The following is a 20,069-nucleotide window of genomic DNA, read 5'->3' as shown; positions in this document are numbered from 1 at the left end:
GTGCTCAGGATCATTTATTAATGGGGGATGCAAGTCTTCCATTGCTCAGCGGAGTTCAGTTTGTGCTCTTCAGTAGCCAGAGAATGTCTGGAAAGGCCCATCACAGCAAGAACTACATCTCTAACTGAGCTGTGACATTGTTCAAGGGCAGAAATGGGAGCAGGTTAGAAGCTTACCTGGCAAAGGTGCCAGCACTGAGCTGCAAATCCCAGGAAGGGAAATTTATAGCCTTATAGCTTCCTGCCCCCAGCCACCTCCCAGGCTGAACCAACACAGCTCATTGTATTGGCATTAGAAGCACAGCCAAACATGGGCCAGATACATCTCTGCTACAAAAGCAGTGAAGTCAATAGATTTACCCTGGGGTGAACCTACTGTAATCACGTGTTTACCTAAAGCAGAGCTATGCCATGGGGCAGTGTCTCACCGCCACCCTCTTGGTATGGTTGTTACTCACTGATAATGTGCCTGGCAATGCCACTTCCTCAGCACAGCTCCTTACTATATAATTTGCACGGACCAGGGCTGTTTGCTTTGCTGCTGGCTCGAAAATGCCACCCTGGAAGGGTTAATAGATTTTACACTTGGCTTTCCATCCCTGCAAATTTCCACATCCCAGCCAGCACGCTTGGCTGAGTGGGAGGAAGTCACCTGATTTCATCTCATGGCAGAAGCTCAGTTGGGCCCAGATGTCGGACACTCTCCTTCCCTCCCACCAACCATCTGCTGCCTTCTGCAGAGGCACAATCCCATGGCCATGCAACTGGCAGAGCGATTCATTCCTTTGGCCTAAAGACTCATCCCAGTTCCTGGCTGCGTTTATTAGGGCTGGCTTGAAGCTGGAATGCAGAGAGCCAGTCGGGGCTCGGGAGACTCACTTCCACAAACTCAGCATCTCATTCCTGCTGCCCACAGCTTGGTTGTCAGTAGCTGGAAAGGTCTTTATTCTCCCCTTAACTCTGCTTCCAGCTGAGGCAGTGTTGGCAGTGTGCTCCTGCCTGCAAGTCTCTGACATCAAGTGGCTGCTGGGTAGCGTGGCAGATACATTTATTGGTTCCATATTAAGTGCTCTGTAAATTTATACCACCTCTTGCTCCTGTGTTATAGGCCCAGGGTGCAGAATCAGGGACTGCTGACCTTCTGCTATTTGGAGTATAAAAATCCATCTCCCACTCAGACCCACTCCACTTTGTGTCACCACCACAAACAGTGCTGCCCTTTACAGACTGCCTTTCCCCAGAGAACCTCAGTGATACAAAGGAGACCATTAGGCTATGGCTACACTAGAGTTTACAGCCGCACCACTGTAAGCTCTCTAGTGCAGCTGCTCTAAGCTGACAGGAGAGAGCTCTCCCGTTGACATAATTAATCCACCCACAATGAGTGGCCATAGCTACGTTGGTGGGAGAAGCTCTCTCACCACCATAGTGCTGTCCACACTGGCGCTTAGGTTGATGTAACTTACGTCGCTCAAGGGGGATGGCTTATTCACCCCGCTGAGTCACATAAGTTATACTGGTTTCAGAGTAACAGCCGTGTTAGTCTGTATTCGCAAAAAGAAAAGGAGGACTTGTGGCACCTTAGAGACTAACCAATTTATCTGAGCATGAGCTTTCGTGAACTACAGCTCACTTCATCGGATGCATGCTGTGGAAACTGCAGAAGACATTATATACACAGAGACCATGAAACAATACCTCCTCCCACCCCACTCTCCTGCTGGTAATAGCTTATCTAAAGTGATCATCAAGTTGGGCCATTTCCAGCACAAATCCAGGCTCTCTCACCCTCCACCCCCCCACACACAAACTCACTCTCCTGCTGGTAATAGTTATACTAATAATAAGTTATACTAATGTAAGTGGCAGCGTAGACACAGCCTTAGCTCCATTTTCAAGGCACAGAGGCTAAGGCCAACATTTTCCAAACTGGGGTTCTTAAAGGTGGGCACCTATCTAGAAGACACCAGACTCCCCAGAGGTGCTAAACAGTCGAGTTTTGCTGGGTTCTGCAGGTACTCTGTCAGGGAGCTAGGTGCTATTTATTTCATTTGACCATTCGGTGCCCAAACTGGCCTACAGTGACTGGCCTCAGTTCCACAGCCTCTGTTCCCACTTCTCCAGCCTCCCTCTCTACTCCAGCTTCTCCCCAGGCTCCTTTCCTGTCTCCACCACACCCTCCTACCTCTTCCTCCAACACCACACAGCTAGAACAGGGCTCCTGATTGCTCCTAAGCCCTCTGCATTGTTGTTAGCCGACGGCCAAGGATGTTTGGTGAGGTGCCAGCTATGCCCGTTTATACCATCCGTGACTTTAACCGCTAGGACACACTGCCCCTTCGCGGCGGGCAGCCCAGGCTAGGCTGACAGATGCCCCAAGGTCCTAACCACCCGTGACTTTAACTGCTAGAGCTCAGAGCTCCTTCGCAGCGGGCAGCCAGGATTGACTGACAGGTGCCCCAAGAGTTTGCCCCGTGGAGGCGGCACAACTCAACGCTAGGCTCTTAGTACTCTCACCTAATGGCCAGGCTTTAGAGCCAAAATGGCTGAGGTTCTTTAATTGTGTTGGCTGCTTTACAGTAAACCAGAGAAAACAAGTCAGGCTTATGCATAAATGGTTACCAAAATTTATTAAGCTAGATTCTAATCATGTGGTTACAAAATTGCTAGTGCCTACTTATTTAAATGTAGAGATGTTACACACACAAGCAAGTTACAAAACGGAAGCCACAATCCCAAAGAAAAGAAAAACAAAGTATAGAGCTCTATTTCAAAATATGTGTACACTAAAGATAGGAGATCAGGTGTGGGTGCTTCTTACCCTCCTTGCATCTCTCGATTCCAGCGGTGCCAAGCCAGGATCGGTCACTCAATTCCGCAGAAAGACGAATAAGGGACAAGGCGTAGGGACCCTCTTAGCTGCAGAAGCCTTGGGAGGCTGTCACTTATCTGACCAGCAGATAGATAGTGAAAAGCACTCAAAAATCATGGTGCTGTAGGTCCCCTACTTATACCTCTGTACTCCTTTATTCTCTTTCTCCTTTCTTATGCCAAATTGAGGCTGGTCTGTCTGGGTGACACCAGCTTTCGCAAGAGTAGTTTACACTTGCAAGGGAGAGAAACAATAAGTTTCGACTACTGGACATTTCTTTTATCAGGGTAAATATTTTCCCACCTAGGATGTTGGTGTGTGTGCATCACGCTATTTAGTAGGGGCTAAGAGCCATGTCTGTCACAGGGCCTCTGCCTGCTGTGAGCTTAATCGTCGTATCTGTTCCCAGAGGCACATTGTAGCAGCACACCTGTGCTTTCACAGCTTCAAAGGCTGTGCTGGAATATATGTTAAGTGCCCTGTTCCGGCTTCCTCCTGTGTTTCCAGCAATGCTGGTCTGAGAGGGGGGGGGCTGTCTGTCTGGCTACAATTGTCAATCCACCAACCTCCTTGCTCGCCAGGCTCACATTCACGCGGTTATTTTTAAATCCTCTCTGTGCACAGATCCAGGCTGTTGTCAAACCTCTCCACAACAACATCTCGCTAACACATCTCTGCCTCACTCATCCTTAAATGAGCAGTCACCTGAGTTATTTACTACCTAGACTAGGATACGCCTCCGCCTCCTCCTCCTCCATCCAACTGCAGCAGCTGAAATCCGCTTCATTGCTGGCTACTCAGACCGTGCTGCTCTCCTCCACTGCCTCCTCATCACCTACTAAATCAGCGATAACATCCCTGACCTCTAAGACACTGCACAGTGCTGCCCAGCTTTCATATTGTTTCACTGACCAACATATGCTCTCTTTTCACTACTACTGCCCATCACCGAGCTCCTCCTTTTCCTTCTCCCACTCTGAGATTCATGATCTTTTCCAGGCTGTCCCCTATGCCCAGACTGACCCACCTTGCCCTGTGCTCCGGGCCACCACACTTCTTCCTTTAAATCTCTCCTGAATTCTCAAGACATACCCCACTTCCATCTCCCTCCACACCATCCTCTGGGTCACTCAGGGCATTCTTATCCATCTTTCAACTTTTGGGTGGTAAGCTTCTTGGGGAAGGCTTCTCCATCCTTACACCCTGAACTGCACCAAAAATGAGCTTTTAATAATCAAGAGTTGGCAATAGGACCTAGCAGGTCTGCCTTCTAGCTCTAACCATTGGAGAGCACTGCATCAAGACAGATTGCAGATACTGTCCCCAAGCATCTCCCCTTCTTGAAAGGAATAACCCTATCAATACATTTCAGTCCACTGGGGTTTGAACACACGGGACTGTATCTGTCTCAATCATGGTTGTATTTTTGCACATCATGTTTCTGTATCTATTTCACTTTGAAAAGTCAAACCAGAAGACTTCATAAAAATCCCTTCCTATGTTTACCTCACTTTTACCATGAGCATTCACTGGCCAGTTCTTGGGTGTTCCAAAGTCAGTTGCCATGTAAGGGTAATAGCATGGCTCTACCTCATTGGGGTGTTGTGAGGATACATACACTAGAGACTGGGAGGTGCTCTGGTACCAAAGTGATGGGGGCCAGATGAAGTACTTCAGATCTCACTCAGTCCAACAGCAAGGTAAGGAGATGGGCAGAGTCATTCTCTCCAGCTCCTATCTTCTCCACTCAGGATGATAAAAAGGGACAGTTCATGGGTCAACAATAGCTATGCACCAATTTACACTTCGCAAGTTTTACAGCAATGCACCGAGTCACAAAGAAAATGCACAAACCTGGGGCAAACTTACAGAGAACCCAGCCTGCAGGGCTCCCACAGCGCTTCTGTGCCCAGCTCCAAAGCGCCACCAGAGCTTGCCAACCACAGCACAAGAACCGGTATGCTACAGGGATGCAAGGCTTGCAGTGAGGGAAGTGGTCAGTTCTCGTTTCATTACCAGTGAAGATGAGCTTTTAAATCCCAGCGGCTGCCTTGCCCCTCTGGAGGGTATATGTCGACACAGATCTGAGACACAGATCCAAGAGACAAATTATACACCGTGGGCTCCAGATCAAGATTAGTGGTCACAAAACAGGGTATTAAAAAAGCCCCATGCTCCCAACATTCTGTAATACTCAGAAGACAGAGGATAGAAGCCACACAACTGGTTAGTCAGGTGACATTATTTAATAGATTGCTTTCAAGTATACAATGGTTTATTTTATTGATGGGTGGGGATAATTAAGGAAACGCACAAACTGATGATAGCAAAGAATAACTTAAAACTAGTGGACAGGTCATTTCTCAAAGGAAATTAATGCTTACAGCTGAGGAGGAGAAAATCATAGCAGGGTTTAAATCTTACACACACAAGAGAGCAGCATGTTTAGGAGTCTGCATGAGATCATTCACTTTTTAAGCTGGCAACTCAGACTGCAATAGCAGCAAGCCTCAGCTCCTCTTTTTCCACAGCTCGCAGGGACCTAGTAGTTAACCATCTCTCCCTTCCCAAAGTAGATATCCTCCCTATTAAAGTTTTGGGGGAAATGCATGGGAAACTTTCCTACTTTCCGCACTGAAAACTGTTATTTAGGTGCCTAACTTTATATGCAAACATAAGAATTCTGGGCTCTTGAGCTTTCAGAAGAGAGGGACAAGGAAACAATGTAGGATTTCAACAAGAGAATATTAAAAGTAGGTCAAGTTCTCATCATAAGGCAATCTTGGTACAAACCTTCCCCAAGTTTATGTGAACTATAGGTTAGAACAGCAGGGATGATTCTACAACCAAACCACATGGTGGCACTGCTTCCTGGAGATAACTGCGTAGGCAGCACTGTGCATGTTACTGCTGTCAATACAAGTTGTGAAAAGATATATACTTAAGCATTTTAGAGAAGTAAACAGCCCCCAGCTTACCTCTATGGCAACACTCAGGAGTAGCTCTAAACTGACGGGATAGCTCAGCAATATCTGGTTTAGATGGTGCTTTGCTCAGTATCATGAAGAGATCAACACTGAAATCTGGAGGCCATCTGCTCCTGGGAAAATGCCTCTTTTAAAAGAGTTCATAATTCTGCATCTATGACATTAGCTGCCTCAATTGTACTTATTTTTAGTCTCCTGCATTTGTCAATAAACAGAATTTGAACCCCGTTAACTTATATATACACCACAGAAAAAAATTAAGATTTTAAGCAGTTAAACTCAGACATTTAAAAGTATGCCTCTGGAATTATTTTGTCCGTCTAGACTACTGAACTCTGAGGTAGGCTCCGGGAACGGAGTTAGTAGCCCTCTGGGCTAGCAGAAACATGATGAAGGTCCTAAACATGATGAACACTGTTTACAAGTTAAACATTCCCAAAGCAGATGACTAACTCTCCCCAGCAAAATTATTTAAAAAATCCATGTTTTTAGCCAAGAGCATTTGAAAATTCTGGTGAACAAATGATTCTTAATTTAAAAAATATGGTAACAATAGTCATTTTACTCAAATAAATCACATCTTTAATTATCTTCAAAGAAGCCAAGGGCAATCATTGAACTCCATGTACTACTTGAATGCTGCAGTGTTCTCCACTGAAAGTAACTTAGTGACTGCTGTTTTAAAACTATGTCTGAAGGACAACAATGGAAGACAAGTCACAATTTAATGACAGATTTCATCCAGAGGGTGAGGTAACTTACACAAATTAAATTAATAGATTCACCCTTTAGCACACAGGAGGTTGTTACAGTTATTGAATAAAGTCATGGAAAAAGTTCAAAAGTTGAATAGTCTTGAACGGCTTTCAAAAATTGTGATGGCTTTTTAAAAAGTTCCAATAAGCAACACTTGTATAAAATCAAGACAGACTGGCTTCTCTGTTAGGGGAGCTGGGGCTGTTCCAGGCTCCTCGGACCACTGGTACAAAAAGGTGGCTGATTTTCATCTCCCACCAGTCCATTACAGGCTCTGATTTATTAAAATGTTCCTGGATTTATTGAAGACCGGAATGGGAGGCAAGGGCTGCAGGCTGTCAGTCGTAGTGGATGGCAGTGTAAAAGATTATCCAAACAACCTGAAGAGGGGACAAACAAGGAGAGAAAGTGAAGGTTAATCAAGCCCCTGTGGAAAAGTTTCAAACATTTACTGCCCTCCCTCTTATCACAAAAAAGGATGAATTTTTCCATGAGCCCTGCTAGTACTGTGAGTGGTGCTAAAGGCACAACCACAAACAGAATCCAAGCTGCAACTTCATGGGGCGAGTCATTTTTACCATCAAAAATCCCTCACTGTTCTCAACAAGAGGCCACTTTACTTGACAGGAAACTCAATTTCAACTTTGGGGCCACTGCAGACAGCTATAAGGAATGTCACATACCACAGACAAGTGCAGTCTGCCATCTGATTGGCTTGCCCCAGACTGAAGTGCCACCAAAGAATCTATGCAGCTTCAAAACAGCCGCAAATGGGATCACAGGTACTTTTTTTTTCAGGGGCGGGGGGGTGGGGGGAAGAGGTGCAAAGAAAAATTTTAAAAGTGCAGTATTACCAAGTCATAGCAAAGACCCTGAAAGATAAGAGCAGTGAATTCAATATAACACATGCCAATGCTCTAGATTACACCCTGATGGAAATGGGGAGCAGATTTTAAAAATAGTTGCACTGCCATCATCATAGAACCACAGGGTTAGAAGGGTCTAGTCAACCCCCCTGCCAAGATGCAGGATTTGTTGTGTCTACACCATCCAAGACAGATGGCTACCCAGCCTCCTTTTGAAAACCTCCAATGGAAGAGCTTCCACAACCTCCCCAGACAGTCTGTTCCATTGTCCTACTGTTCTTACAGTTAGGAAATGTTTCTTGAGATTTAATCTAAATCTGCTGTGGTTTGAACCCATTGCCTCTTGTCCTGCCCTCTGTGGCAAGAACAACTTTTCTCCATCTTTTTTATGGCAGCCTTTTCCATACTAAAGATACCTAGTTCCTACAGCCTTTGCTCATATGGCTGGCATTCCATCCCTATAGCTGGCATTCCATCCCTTTGATCTTTGCTGCTCACCTCTGGATCCTTTCCAGTTTCTCTACATTCTTTCTATACACTGGTGACCAAAACTGGACACTGTACTCCAGCCGAGGCCTAACCAGCACTGAGTAGAGCAGTATTATCACCTCCTGTGACTTGCAACCTAAAATTGCATTTGCTTCTTTTGCAACAGCATCACATTGCTGACTCGTGTTGAGGTTGTGATCCACCACAATCCCCAGATCCTTCTCAGCTGTGCTGCCGCCAAGCCAGTTATCCTTCTGTATTTGTGCATTGGGTTTTTCTTCCTTAAGCGTAACACCTTACATTTCTTTGTTGGATTCATTTTGTCGTCTACAGTCCAGTTTTACAATTTATCAAGATCCCTCTGAATTTTAACTCTATCCTCCAAAGTGTTGGCAACCTCCCCTAGCTTTGTGTCACCTGTATGCTGGAGAGGGGGAACACTCAGAATAAACTGACCTTACAACTGCTAACGTGCAGCCTTTCCCCTTGCTGTGAAGTTTCTGCCCCTTATCCCTCCCTTACCTAGGATTCCATGGTGCGTTCCTACTCACTCACATCTCATCTCATCACTACTACTCCACAGGCAGTAACTGGAACAACTGGAAAGGAAGCGGGGAGGAAGGGAGGGAATTACCAAAAACAGTGCAAACGATGTCATGAATCCTTCTTTCGTTAACTCCCATGTGCCTCCATACTCCTCCTCGTCTATCTGCTGAAAGCTACTAAAATAGAGGTATAGGACGCCAGCGTTGATCAGGCAGAATCTGGGGACAAAGATATTACAGGATAAAACCGTCTAATGATCTAATCAACATTACAGCCAAGGAGTAGGATGTTCTCCTCCTGTCCCCAGCTTGCTAGAGGCTTCAGTTCAAATTCTTCCGCCTTCTGAAAAGAAAGCATACAAGAGCGGACTCTCTCCAGTGCAGGGAATGTTAACTCTACCCACTTTTTCCCCAGCCTGTCAAGTGCTGGATCTACAAGTACATGTACAGTCTGGCTTCATATAGTTGTAGCAGGGAACAAGTTCTTATCCAAACCTAAGATTACCACCATCACACACTGACAGTAGAGCACAGATTTGTGGCCCTAGAGGCAGGAATTGGTTCTTAAATGCTCAGGAGATCACCAGCATAAAAGCTAAAACCCAAGGACTTAAATACACTATCAGCCTCTCTGTCTTAGCACCAGTTGAGTTTAGTAAAGTAAACCCAAGCCTAACAGAACTCATCTCACCCTAAAACACCCAGGGCCCAACCTGCTGTTTTCCTGGAACCGCACTTTATTGCCTCCTAAACTAGTGTGAAGGGGGTCACTACAGCCAGGTACAGCACGGAGACAGGCATGGACAGGCCAGAGGGGGGATCTGATGTGGCCTGGGCACATTCTGTGCTTCTGGCAAGCGCTAAGGGCCACCACAGCTAGGGTGTAACTTCGGGCAACCATCAGCCTGTCCCAGAGATCACATAAGCTCCAGTGCAGAGTTAAATCTGGCCTCAAGAGACTCAGGATTGGGATAACCTGGGAAGTGAAAACTTGCCTTCAAACAGTGCACTTCTTGCAAGAAAAGTTGTGTGGGATGAAAGGATAAGGGTGGAAAAAGACTGGAGCTCTGTGCCAGATACACTCAGGACTCTTGCCTTCCATGTTGCTCTTAAAAGAGAACATGCACAACATTTGCCAGAGAACCTACAATAATCGTAGTTGCATTAAATGTTTCTGGCACATTAAGAAACTGTTAAACACAAGCTCCCCAGTGTGGAAGACTCCACTGTTCACCAAATATCAGCTTCAGTTACTTTTATAACCTTCCACACGAACTCATTTACACAAACAGATGGAAGACACACTAAAATAGTAAGTGAACAGAAGCAAGAACAGTGTATTTCTCATCTATTGTAACTGTAGTTTAGTTTTAACTATTTATAACAGGGACTGAAAAAACAGTTCTTCAGTGGTTAATATAAAGCTTTCCCTGGGGCTCTTACCCCTCAATTTCTGCAGAATTTAAGTAAATTTCCAGTAAAACAAAGTGTTTCTAGCCCTAAGAGTTGTGAAGATGATCTTCAAGATGCAAAACAATGTAGCATTTTCTTCCCGAGTCTGCAAACAGCCTCAATGTCTCTGCTGCTCAGAGCTTTCCCATGCGGTTTCACAATGGTATTAACAAGACTAGTCAGGTTCAGTGCTACTGTTATGAACCATGTGAGCAACAATGCAACTCTCCAAAATTGTATCAATGTCACACTGCTGCTGCTGGGAAAAATACGAGCACCAGCAGAAGCAGGAACTGGAGAAGACCGACCCACCCACGCCCTGCCCCATGGTCAAAAACAGTCTGAAAGTGTAGAGAACCAGAGACTACCTTCTCTCCCCCTTGCCTTCTTGCAGCACCTAAGATGTGCTGAGAGAGGGGAGGAGACAGAAAACTTCCCTTCCAGCACCTAGAGGGGAGTAAAGCTAAGTTTTCAAGACATCAACTAGTCACAGGCAGATAGAAATACAGAGTCCCCCATCAGAACTGAGGGACAGCACCCCATATAAAATCCTAGTACTACCCTGCTTCAACACCTAGAGCACCGCCCCTGGTGCCCCTCCCATCTTCTGCATTTACTTCTGTCTAGCAGGCTTTGTCCTTTAACTCATAGGTGGCTGGTAAATTTTCCAAACCCTGTTATAACATTTTAATTAATTAGTGTGCTCACTATAACACTGTGATATCTTTGCTAAAAAGGGAACAAGGATCCCATACATCTAGCCAGATTACAGGTTTTACTATATATATGCATGGATATAATTTTTCTTTTTAAAAAAAGTTAATTTTCGATGCCCCTTCCCCTTACAATGATATTAAAGGTACACGTTTTGGTAAAATAGTATCTCTCATGAGAGAACAGCAGAAGACCCCCAAGAATGATGTTTTGCTTGTTACAATTTACATTTTCTACTGTTTTGGAGACACTTTTTTGATTTCAAAAGGAATAAACACCCTTCGTGGGATTGTACAGAACACACTGTACAACAAGGGTACTCAACTGGACGCTGCAAACAATTATCGGGGTCATAACCACCCTGCCTTTCCCATACGGATCCCAGTTACACGGGACAGGGGGTCCCAGTATGGGGAAAAGTCATCATGGTATGGAAAATATTCAGAATCACTGCTCTAAAAGACAGAAGTTGGACATTTTTCCAGTAATTCCAAGAGGTTTTTAAAGCAAAAAAAGAACTATTCAGAATGGGGGATGGAGGGAAAGAGTTACAGGTACCAATTGGCTCATGAGGTCACATGATTTATCCTTTGGACTATGAAACAGTATTTAAAGGAAATGTCAGACTTTAATGCATTTCCAGCACCCCATTGCTTTGCTGTTTTAAAATGGCCTAGAGTTATTGTGACCGCCACATCTGAAAAAAAATAAATAAATACATGTCAGATAAGAGGAAAGAAACCTTACATTGCTATTCCCACAAATCCCTTCAGCGGAACTACGCCCCAGATGACTCCCAAAATAACTGCAATGATCTGTCGGAACCAGTAGATCACGTCTAAAAACTCATCCTGAAGAGAGAGAAAAAACAGCAAAGTTTGATATCTCACATATAATATCTAGTTTAGATAAAACATTTATAAGAACCCCTCATGCAACTAACTTGGAAAAAATCAAGGCACTGAACACAGATTGCTTTTCAAAAGAAAAAATATTTTAAGAAACTATAAAGTATCTGAAAGTATCTAATGGCAATAGATGGATCCCCCCCACCCCCTTTTCTAAGTTCTGGCTTCAGTTTACAGTTCTCCCACTAGTGGGACACACAGAGAACAGATATTTAGTCCATTTGTTTTAGAATTAGATACTAAAAATGTTCATAGCTCCAACTTTTCAGCTATTTATATTCTTTACCACTTGTAAAAGCCTACATCATTCTTGAATTCTTTCCCCATCACCCACAAACAACTGTTGCCAGCAAATCAGCACTCTCAAGCAACCACAAATGACAAACAGGTGTGTATGAATCATGGAGATAAAAAAACCATCATCAGCAAGGAAAGATTTTGATTTTGAGTCTCCACGGGACTGTTAAAAAAAAGGGGGGGGGAATCAGTTATGAAAAAAGCATTGTTTAAAATTCAATTCTATTCCAAAGAGACTAAAAATGGCACCTACTGGTACGAAAACTGCATCCCATGTCTGTATTCAGAGTCATAGCTGAGTGACAGTAATGTGTAACTTTCTATTCCTGTTCTCCTTGTAGACTTTATGAAGCTATGAATGCTTGTATCCTATTCTGCCACATGCTTCAAATCAAAATTCAATTCTGCTCTCAAATACACCTTTGCAACTTCACTAAAGACAGGATGCACTACCATAACTTAATAAAAATTCTGTAGGCCAAATTCTGTCCTATGGGGTTGTAAAAGGTCGTTTGGTTTTCCACACTTCCCAGCATCTCAACTTGTTTGAAGCCAGTCAGGTGAAATAATGCAGTAACATCCTCTCTCCATGCACTGATATTATACTGAAGTCAATTTTTCCAAAAAGCTCAATATTTCTTATTCGAATGATGCAATCTTCATAATCAATTCACCTTCTATCATGTTCAGAGTATTTTTTTTTTTTTAAAAAACATTTGCACACAGAAGAAAGATGCTCAGGTGACTCAACCGTGGCAGCATCCTCAGGAGCGCTAATGATTCCTTTGCCATGTTGGCAGTGGCACCTCAGAGAAGGCCTTTTATGTGCACGATGACGGACAGCACTGAAAACTCAAGCCATTGCCCTGCTGACTGCGCTGTTACCACAAAGCGCTCCGAGTCACAGCTTGTTTATAGCAAGAAATGCAAAAATGTCACAATTCTAGCTAAAAATCACAGCCCACATTCTTCCAAATGTATTGTTATTTTTTTTAAATTGCTAAAAAAAGTATCTGATTCAAATGGAAAAAATACTGATTTTTAATATAAAATGATACAAAGGCTTATTTTAATAGGAATGGGTAACATGCCTAAATTACATGGTTTTACAGGTTTTCTGTCATCTCCAAATACAACTTTACAAAAACAGAAAATAACTGCTCTCGGAGTTACAGCGGCAGCCCTGCATTATTTATGCTCTGCTCCCATTTGGAAGATCACAGCTCTGACTCTGCAAACACATATGCATGAACTTAATTTACACATGCAAGTAGTCCCAGTGACTTCAGTAGAACAATTTATGGTACATGTATCCATTTTGCAGAATCCAGGCCTTAATGAGTTGTTTTAATTAAAGCTTAATGAAAGAAAACCACAACCAATTATTGAGCAGTCATGACATTTATAATTGAAAAAATTTGCAGAAGAGTTAAGCCATGACAGCGTGACAGACACTCTGGCAGCATCAATTTAGCAGGTCTAGTGAAGACAAGCTCAGTTGATGAAAGAACGCTCTCCCATCAATTTCTGTATTCCACCTCAATGAGAGGCGGAAGCAATATCGGCGGGAGAGCATCTCCCCTCGACATAGTGTAGTGTGAACCCTGCAGTAAGTAGATCTAAGCTGCGTCAATTAAGTCACGCTACTAACATAACACAAATTGCGCAGCTTAGATTGACCGGCAGTGGTAGTGTAGACCTGCCCTCAGCCTCACCAGTTATGCTGTGCTACTCCCCAAATAGCCCACCTGGATGACCATCATCTTACAAGAGACAATCAAAGGAAACATCCAAATGTTTATTCCTCGTTTTGATTTTTGGATTGTGCAGGTAGAAATCTGATTTAAATTTAAAAACAGAGTCAATGAGCTGAATCCTGCTCTTAGGGCTTGTCTACACTACCCGCCGGTTTGGCAGGCAGCGATTGATCCAGCGGGGGTCAATCTAAAATCGACTGCGGAGCACTCTCCTGTCAACTCCGGTACTCCAGTAGAATGAGGAGCGCAAGTGGAGTCGATGGGAGAGCGTCAGCTGTCAACTTACCGCAGTGAAGACACTGTGGTAAGTAGATCTAAGTACGTCGACTTCAGCTACGCTATTCACGTAGCTGAAGTTGCATATCTTAGATAGACCCCACGCGGTAGCGTAGACAAGCCCTTAGTTATCTTTGTATAATCCAGAGTCCACTGTGGTCAGTGTAGTTACTCTGGATTTATACTGGTGTAACAGAGCAGACTTTGGTCCTCTATAAATACGTAAGTTGTAGAACTCACACTGAACATTTGTAACCAGTTACATGCTAAGATCTGAACAACAGGAGCAAATAACCCTTTTAAACCAGTAGTCTAAACAAATGATTGACATAAAAGGGGTAACTGCACTGAGAATATGGAGTTGTATTCACTTGGGACACTCACAAGGTGACAGTAAGACTAGCCTGATGTACAGACAGAGCGCGAAGCAAAAGGAAGCTGGAGATCTACTTATATCAACGCCATAGTATCTGAGCACCTCACAGATAATAAGTTCATTCTCACAGCACTCCTGTGAGGTAGGAAGGTATTACTCTCATTTACTACAGATAGGGAATTAATGCAGAGAAAGATTAAATGACTTGTTTTACATAAAATTACAGGGGAACCGTCTATTTCTGTAGTAGAGGTGATATATATGACCAAATGAAACTCACCTAGCCTTAGGTCTGGTCTACAGTTTAAAAATTTGCCAGTACAGCTATGCCAGTCAGGAGTGCAACTTTTTCACCACTTCAACTGACATAGCTATATCCTAATGTAGACACAGGCCTACCAGCAAAGAAGCCCTTTTGCCTGTACAGACCACCCTGTTCAGGTAACTGGTTTAAGCTATACTGACAAAGCAACTTTTCCTAGTACATGCCATCTCTCCACTAGCAGGGTTTGCCAATATTCCACTACTGCAGCAAGCATTTTTAAGCCAAGACAAGTCCACCGCAAGCACTAGTGCAAAGGTGGGCAAACTACGGCCCGCGGGACCATTCTGCCCGGCCCCTGAGCCCCTTGCTGGGGAGGCTAGCCCCTGGCCGCCCCGCCGTCCCCCCTGGCTGCCCCCCCCCCACATCATGCCGCTGCACAGGCAGCGCTCTGGCCTGCCACTCCTGTCCAGCAGTGCAGCGGTGTGGCTGGCTCCAGTATGGTAAGGGGGTGGGGAGCGGGGTTGCATATGGGGTAGGGGGTCCCCAGAGGTAGTTGGATGGGGCAGAGGTTCTGGGACAGGGGGCGGGCAGTCAGGGAACAGGGGGAGTTGGATAGGGGGTGGCGTCCCGGGGGCGGGGACGGGGATAGGGGTCATGGCAGTCAGGGGACAGGGAGTAGGGGGGGTTAGGGAGGGGGTAGGGTCCCGGGGCAGCTGGGGGAGGGGGTTCTGGGACAGGGCAGTCAGGGGTCAAGGAGCAGGGGGGGTGGATGGGTCAGGGGTTCTGAGGGGGGCAGGAAGTGGAAGGGGGTGGATAGGGGGCAGGGGCCAGGCTGTTTGGGGAGGCACAGCCTTCCCTACCCAGCCCTCCATACAGCTGCGCAATCCCAATGTGGCCCTTGTGCCAAAAAGTTTGCCCACCCCTGCACTAGAGGCTACATCTATGGTAGAAGTTTTCTGAAATCCACCCTCTGTTCTTTTAGCACTGCTGTAGCATTATCAGCACCAGTAGAAGGGCCAGTGTAGACTAGCCACTGACATTTTTTTTTACTAACATTGCATGCTTCAGAACTAGTCTAGACCACCATGCAATACTTAACACGTTCCCACATATGCCTCTCGTTGTGAAAGACATGGTGGGAGAGGTAATATCTTTTATTGAAAGATTTATTGCAACTTCTGTTGGTGAGAGAGACAAACTTTCAAGCCTCACAGAGTTCTTCTTCATGTCTGTGTGGTTCAAATGCTTGTCTCTCTTACCAACAGAAGTTGGTTCAATAAAAGATCTTACCTCACCCACCCTCTCTCTCTAATATCATAGGACTGATATGGCTACAACTACATCTCATTACAACAGACGTGTATGGAGAGATTTTCTTTTAACAATTTCCTTCCTTCCCTTTTTATGCATGCAAAACATGAGATTGCTTGTATGTGTGTGATGTTAGGTGCCCTATTCAGTAAGCATCCTCTACCTGCTTCTAGATCATTCTAAAATCTCAGCTTCCTCCCAGCTCACACCATTCATCAGACATGGCTCACTGATACAGGTAAGGACAGGTCTACACTTAAAATGGTGCAGCTGTGCCACTGTAGTGTTTAAGTGAAGATGCTGCTATGCCAATGGCAGAGCTTCTCCTGTCAACACAGTTAATCCACCTCCATGAGAGGTGGTAGTTATGTGGACAAAAGCCCTCCCATCGACAGCACTGGTTAGGTTGGTATAACTGCATCATTCAGGGCTGTGGACTTTTCACACCTCTGAGCAACGTAGTTATACCAATATAAGCTCAAAGCATAGACCCGGCCTAAATGAGCACAAATTAATTCATGGTGTCCTAAAGAGCAGGGTCGGTTGGAAAATGCCTTTAGCTGCTTCCATGGGAAGTTTTATAGCTCTAATTATTAAAGAAAAGTTACAAAATCAGCACATAGACTGTCTCCAACACAGAGCACTGCAATTTCACCTCAAGTCTCTGTGCCTTCGTCTCACCGGGAAGAAATGACTAGTCTGATTTCTGAAAAATACTCAAAATAGAGTTTCTGAGGATGTGCCAAAAAAAATGCCAGATTAAAAAACAAAGGCTTCCCCAGCTCATGGGGCTACAAGTATCCTCAACCCGCCCAGCGCCCACAGGCGACCCCCAGCGGGAGGCGGCAGCAGCCCCCCCCCCACCCGCCCAGCGCCCACGGGCGACCCCCAGCGGGCGGCGGCAGCAGCCCCCCCCCCACCCGCCCAGCGCCCACGGGCGACCCCCAGCGGGCGGCGGCAGCAGCCCCCCCCCCACCCGCCCAGCGCCCACGGGCGACCCCCAGCGGGCGGCGGCAGCAGCCCCCCCCCCCACCCGCCCAGCGCCCACGGGCGACCCCCAGCGGGCGGCGGCAGCAGCCCCCCCCCCCACCCGCCCAGCGCCCACGGGCGACCCCCAGCGGGCGGCGGCAGCAGCCCCCCCCCCACCCGCCCAGCGCCCACGGGCGACCCCCAGCGGGCGGCGGCAGCAGCCCCCCCCCCCCCACCCGCCCAGCGCCCACGGGCGACCCCCAGCGGGCGGCGGCAGCAGCCCCCCCCCCACCCGCCCAGCGCCCACGGGCGACCCCCAGCGGGCGGCGGCAGCAGCCCCCCCCCCCCACCCGCCCAGCGCCCACGGGCGACCCCCAGCGGGCGGCGGCAGCAGCCCCCCCCCCCCCACCCGCCCAGCGCCCACGGGCGACCCCCAGCGGGCGGCGGCAGCAGCCCCCCCCCCACCCGCCCAGCGCCCACGGGCGACCCCCAGCGGGCGGCGGCAGCAGCCCCCCCCCCACCCGCCCAGCGCCCACGGGCGACCCCCAGCGGGCGGCGGCAGCAGCCCCCCCCCCACCCGCCCAGCGCCCACGGGCGACCCCCAGCGGGCGGCGGCAGCAGCCCCCCCCCCACCCGCCCAGCGCCCACGGGCGACCCCCAGCGGGCGGCGGCAGCAAGCCCCCCCCCACCCGCCCAGCGCCCACGGGCGACCCCCAGCGGGCGGCGGCAGCAGCCCCCCCCCCACCCGCCCAGCGCCCACGGGCGACCCCCAGCGGGCGGCGGCAGCAGCCCCCCCCCCACCCGCCCAGCGCCCACGGGCGACCCCCAGCGGGCGGCGGCAGCAGCCCCCTCCCCACCCGCCCAGCGCCCACGGGCGACCCCCAGCGGGCGGCGGCAGCAAGCCCCCCCCCACCCGCCCAGCGCCCACGGGCGACCCCCAGCGGGCGGCGGCAGCAAGCCCCCCCCCCCACCCGCCCAGCGCCCACGGGCGACCCCCAGCGGGCGGCGGCAGCAGCCCCCTCCCCACCCGCCCAGCGCCCACGGGCGACCCCCAGCGGGCGGCGGCAGCAGCCCCCCCCCCCACCCGCCCAGCGCCCACGGGCGACCCCCAGCGGGCGGCGGCAGCAAGCCCCCCCCAACCCGCCCAGCGCCCACGGGCGACCCCCAGCGGGCGGCGGCAGCAGCCCCCCCCCCACCCGCCCAGCGCCCACGGGCGACCCCCAGCGGGCGGCGGCAGCAGCCCCCCCCCCACCCGCCCAGCGCCCACGGGCGACCCCCAGCGGGCGGCGGCAGCAGCCCCCACCCGCCCAGCGCCCACGGGCGACCCCCAGCGGGCGGCGGCAGCCCCCCTCAGCGACGTGGGGAGACGAGCACCGCCCCCTCTCTCCCCGCCCAGCCAGGCCGGGCCACCCCGCGCGGGCCCCGGCCGCACCTTGTCCTCCCAGGCGGAGTCGCTCCGCAGCGCCTTGCCCCACACCGAGCCGCGCAACGCGCCGCCGCCGTTGGCCACCAGGTGCTGCTGCGGGTGCGACGGCGGCGGCTCTTCCTTCCGCCGGGCGCCGCTCATCTTCCCCAGGCCCCAGCACAGGCCGCCCCGCCACCCTCAGGCCCCGCGGTCACTGCAAGGGAAGCAGCGCACGTGACGGCCGGCTTTTGCGCTCAGCCAATCACACCAATCCCTGCCGGGGAGGGGAGGGGCGGGGCTGAAGCCGGACCGCCCCCTGTCGCACGATGGGGAGGGGCCGTCTCCTTCCCTACGGCAAGAGGGAGGGGTCATTCTGAAAAGCGTTGCTGCTATTCCCTGGAGGGTGGGACCTGAGAGACGAGCTGCAGAATGGGGCGGGGCTTCGGGAAAGAGCGGAGGGGGCCTTCTGCCAGAGGGAGGAGGGGAGCTGCAGGGGCATAAGGGGCAGATCATAGAATATAATCATAGAATAGGGACCATAGGAGTTCATCTAGTCCAGCCCCCTTCTCAAAGCAGGACCAGTCCCCAGTTTTTGCCCCACCTTCCTAAATGGCCCCCTCAAGGATTGAACTAACAACCCTGGGTTTAGCAGGCCAATGCTCAAACCACTGAGCCCACAGTCCCTCCTGAGCTTCCCATGCTCTCTGATCCCTCCAGGGGAGCTGTACTCCACACTGGGGAGCTGCCCCCTCTGGGGTGGGGCGTAGCCACACGTTAACCCCCCACAGCAGCTTCTCAGATCACTACTACCTCTGCCAGCCTCTAGCGCCTCCCCTCCGCTCCCCTCCAAGCCTCAATTCAGGTAAGAACAGAAGATGGGCCATACTGGGTCAGACCAATGGTCCTTCTAGCCCAGTATCCTGTCTTCTGACAGTGTCCAATGCCAGGTGCCCCAGAGGGAATGAACAGAACAGGTAATCATCTAGTGATCCATCCCCTGTTGCCCATTCCCAGCTTCTGGCAAACAGAGGCTAGGGACATAGGTGCCGACTCCGTGGGTGCTCTGGGGCTGGAGCACCCATGGGCAAAAATTAACCCAGGGCAGCCAAGCTCCCCACTCCTTGCCTCCTTCTCCCCCTCCCCCCGCCAGCATGCCATGTCCCCACTTCCCGCCATCTAACAGCTGTTTGGCAGTGCTTAGGACTTTCTGGGAGGGAGGTGGAGGAGCGGGGACACGGCACGCTCAGGGGAGGAGGTGGAGAAGAGGCAGGGCAGGGGCAGGGACTCGGGAGAAGGGGGTGGAATGGGGGCAGGATGGGGCAGGGACTTTGGGGAAGGGGTGGAATGGGGGTGGGGCGAAGGCAGTGCAGGGGCGGGAAGAGGCGGGGCAGGGACGGGGGTGGGGGTCAAGCACCCACTGGGCTAGGGTGACCAGATATCCCGATTTTATAGGGACAGTCCCAATATTTGGAGCTTTGTCTTATATAGGTGCCTATTACACCTCCACCCTGTCCCGATTTCTCACACTTGCTGTCTGGTCACCCTACACCTGGCAGAGGGGAAGCTGGCACCTATGGCTAGGGACACCATCCTTGCCAATTCATAGACACCAACCGTCCCTCCCAACAGAGACCTTTTGTAAGGGGGTGCTCACAGGACAGGCAGCACCAGTCATTTGCCTGGGAGGTGGGGAGGAAGTATTTGTGAGAGATATGGCAATATCATTAAGAGATCATATTGAATTAAGTTTAAATAGCTTTGGTGTCCATGGCATTATAAATGCAAAATTTATGTATTATTGTGGGATTGCACGTAAATTCCCTAG

At 49.3% G+C, this 20,069-nt stretch overlaps 1 protein-coding gene across 1 annotated transcript; it reads right to left on the bottom strand.

Annotated features, from left to right (window-relative positions):
• Positions 1-5,097: 5,097 nt before the first annotated feature.
• RAB5IF (RAB5 interacting factor) lies at positions 5,098-18,481 on the bottom strand. The gene is made up of 4 exons (XM_084645813.1): positions 18,272-18,481; positions 11,428-11,531; positions 8,604-8,733; positions 5,098-6,994 (listed from the first exon to the last, which is right to left on the bottom strand). Exons 1-4 carry the CDS (start codon positions 18,404-18,406, stop codon positions 6,953-6,955), a joined length of 411 nt encoding a protein of 136 aa, XP_084501939.1. The 5' UTR covers positions 18,407-18,481; the 3' UTR covers positions 5,098-6,952.
• Positions 18,482-20,069: the final 1,588 nt, after the last annotated feature.

The sequence above is a fragment of the Lepidochelys olivacea genome (genome assembly GCF_965140295.1).
Source record: "Lepidochelys olivacea isolate rLepOli2 genome assembly, chromosome: 13".
NCBI lineage: Eukaryota > Metazoa > Chordata > Testudines > Cheloniidae > Lepidochelys > Lepidochelys olivacea.
Note: the sequence above shows the minus strand (reverse complement) of the source record. Positions and strands in the feature narration are given on the sequence as shown.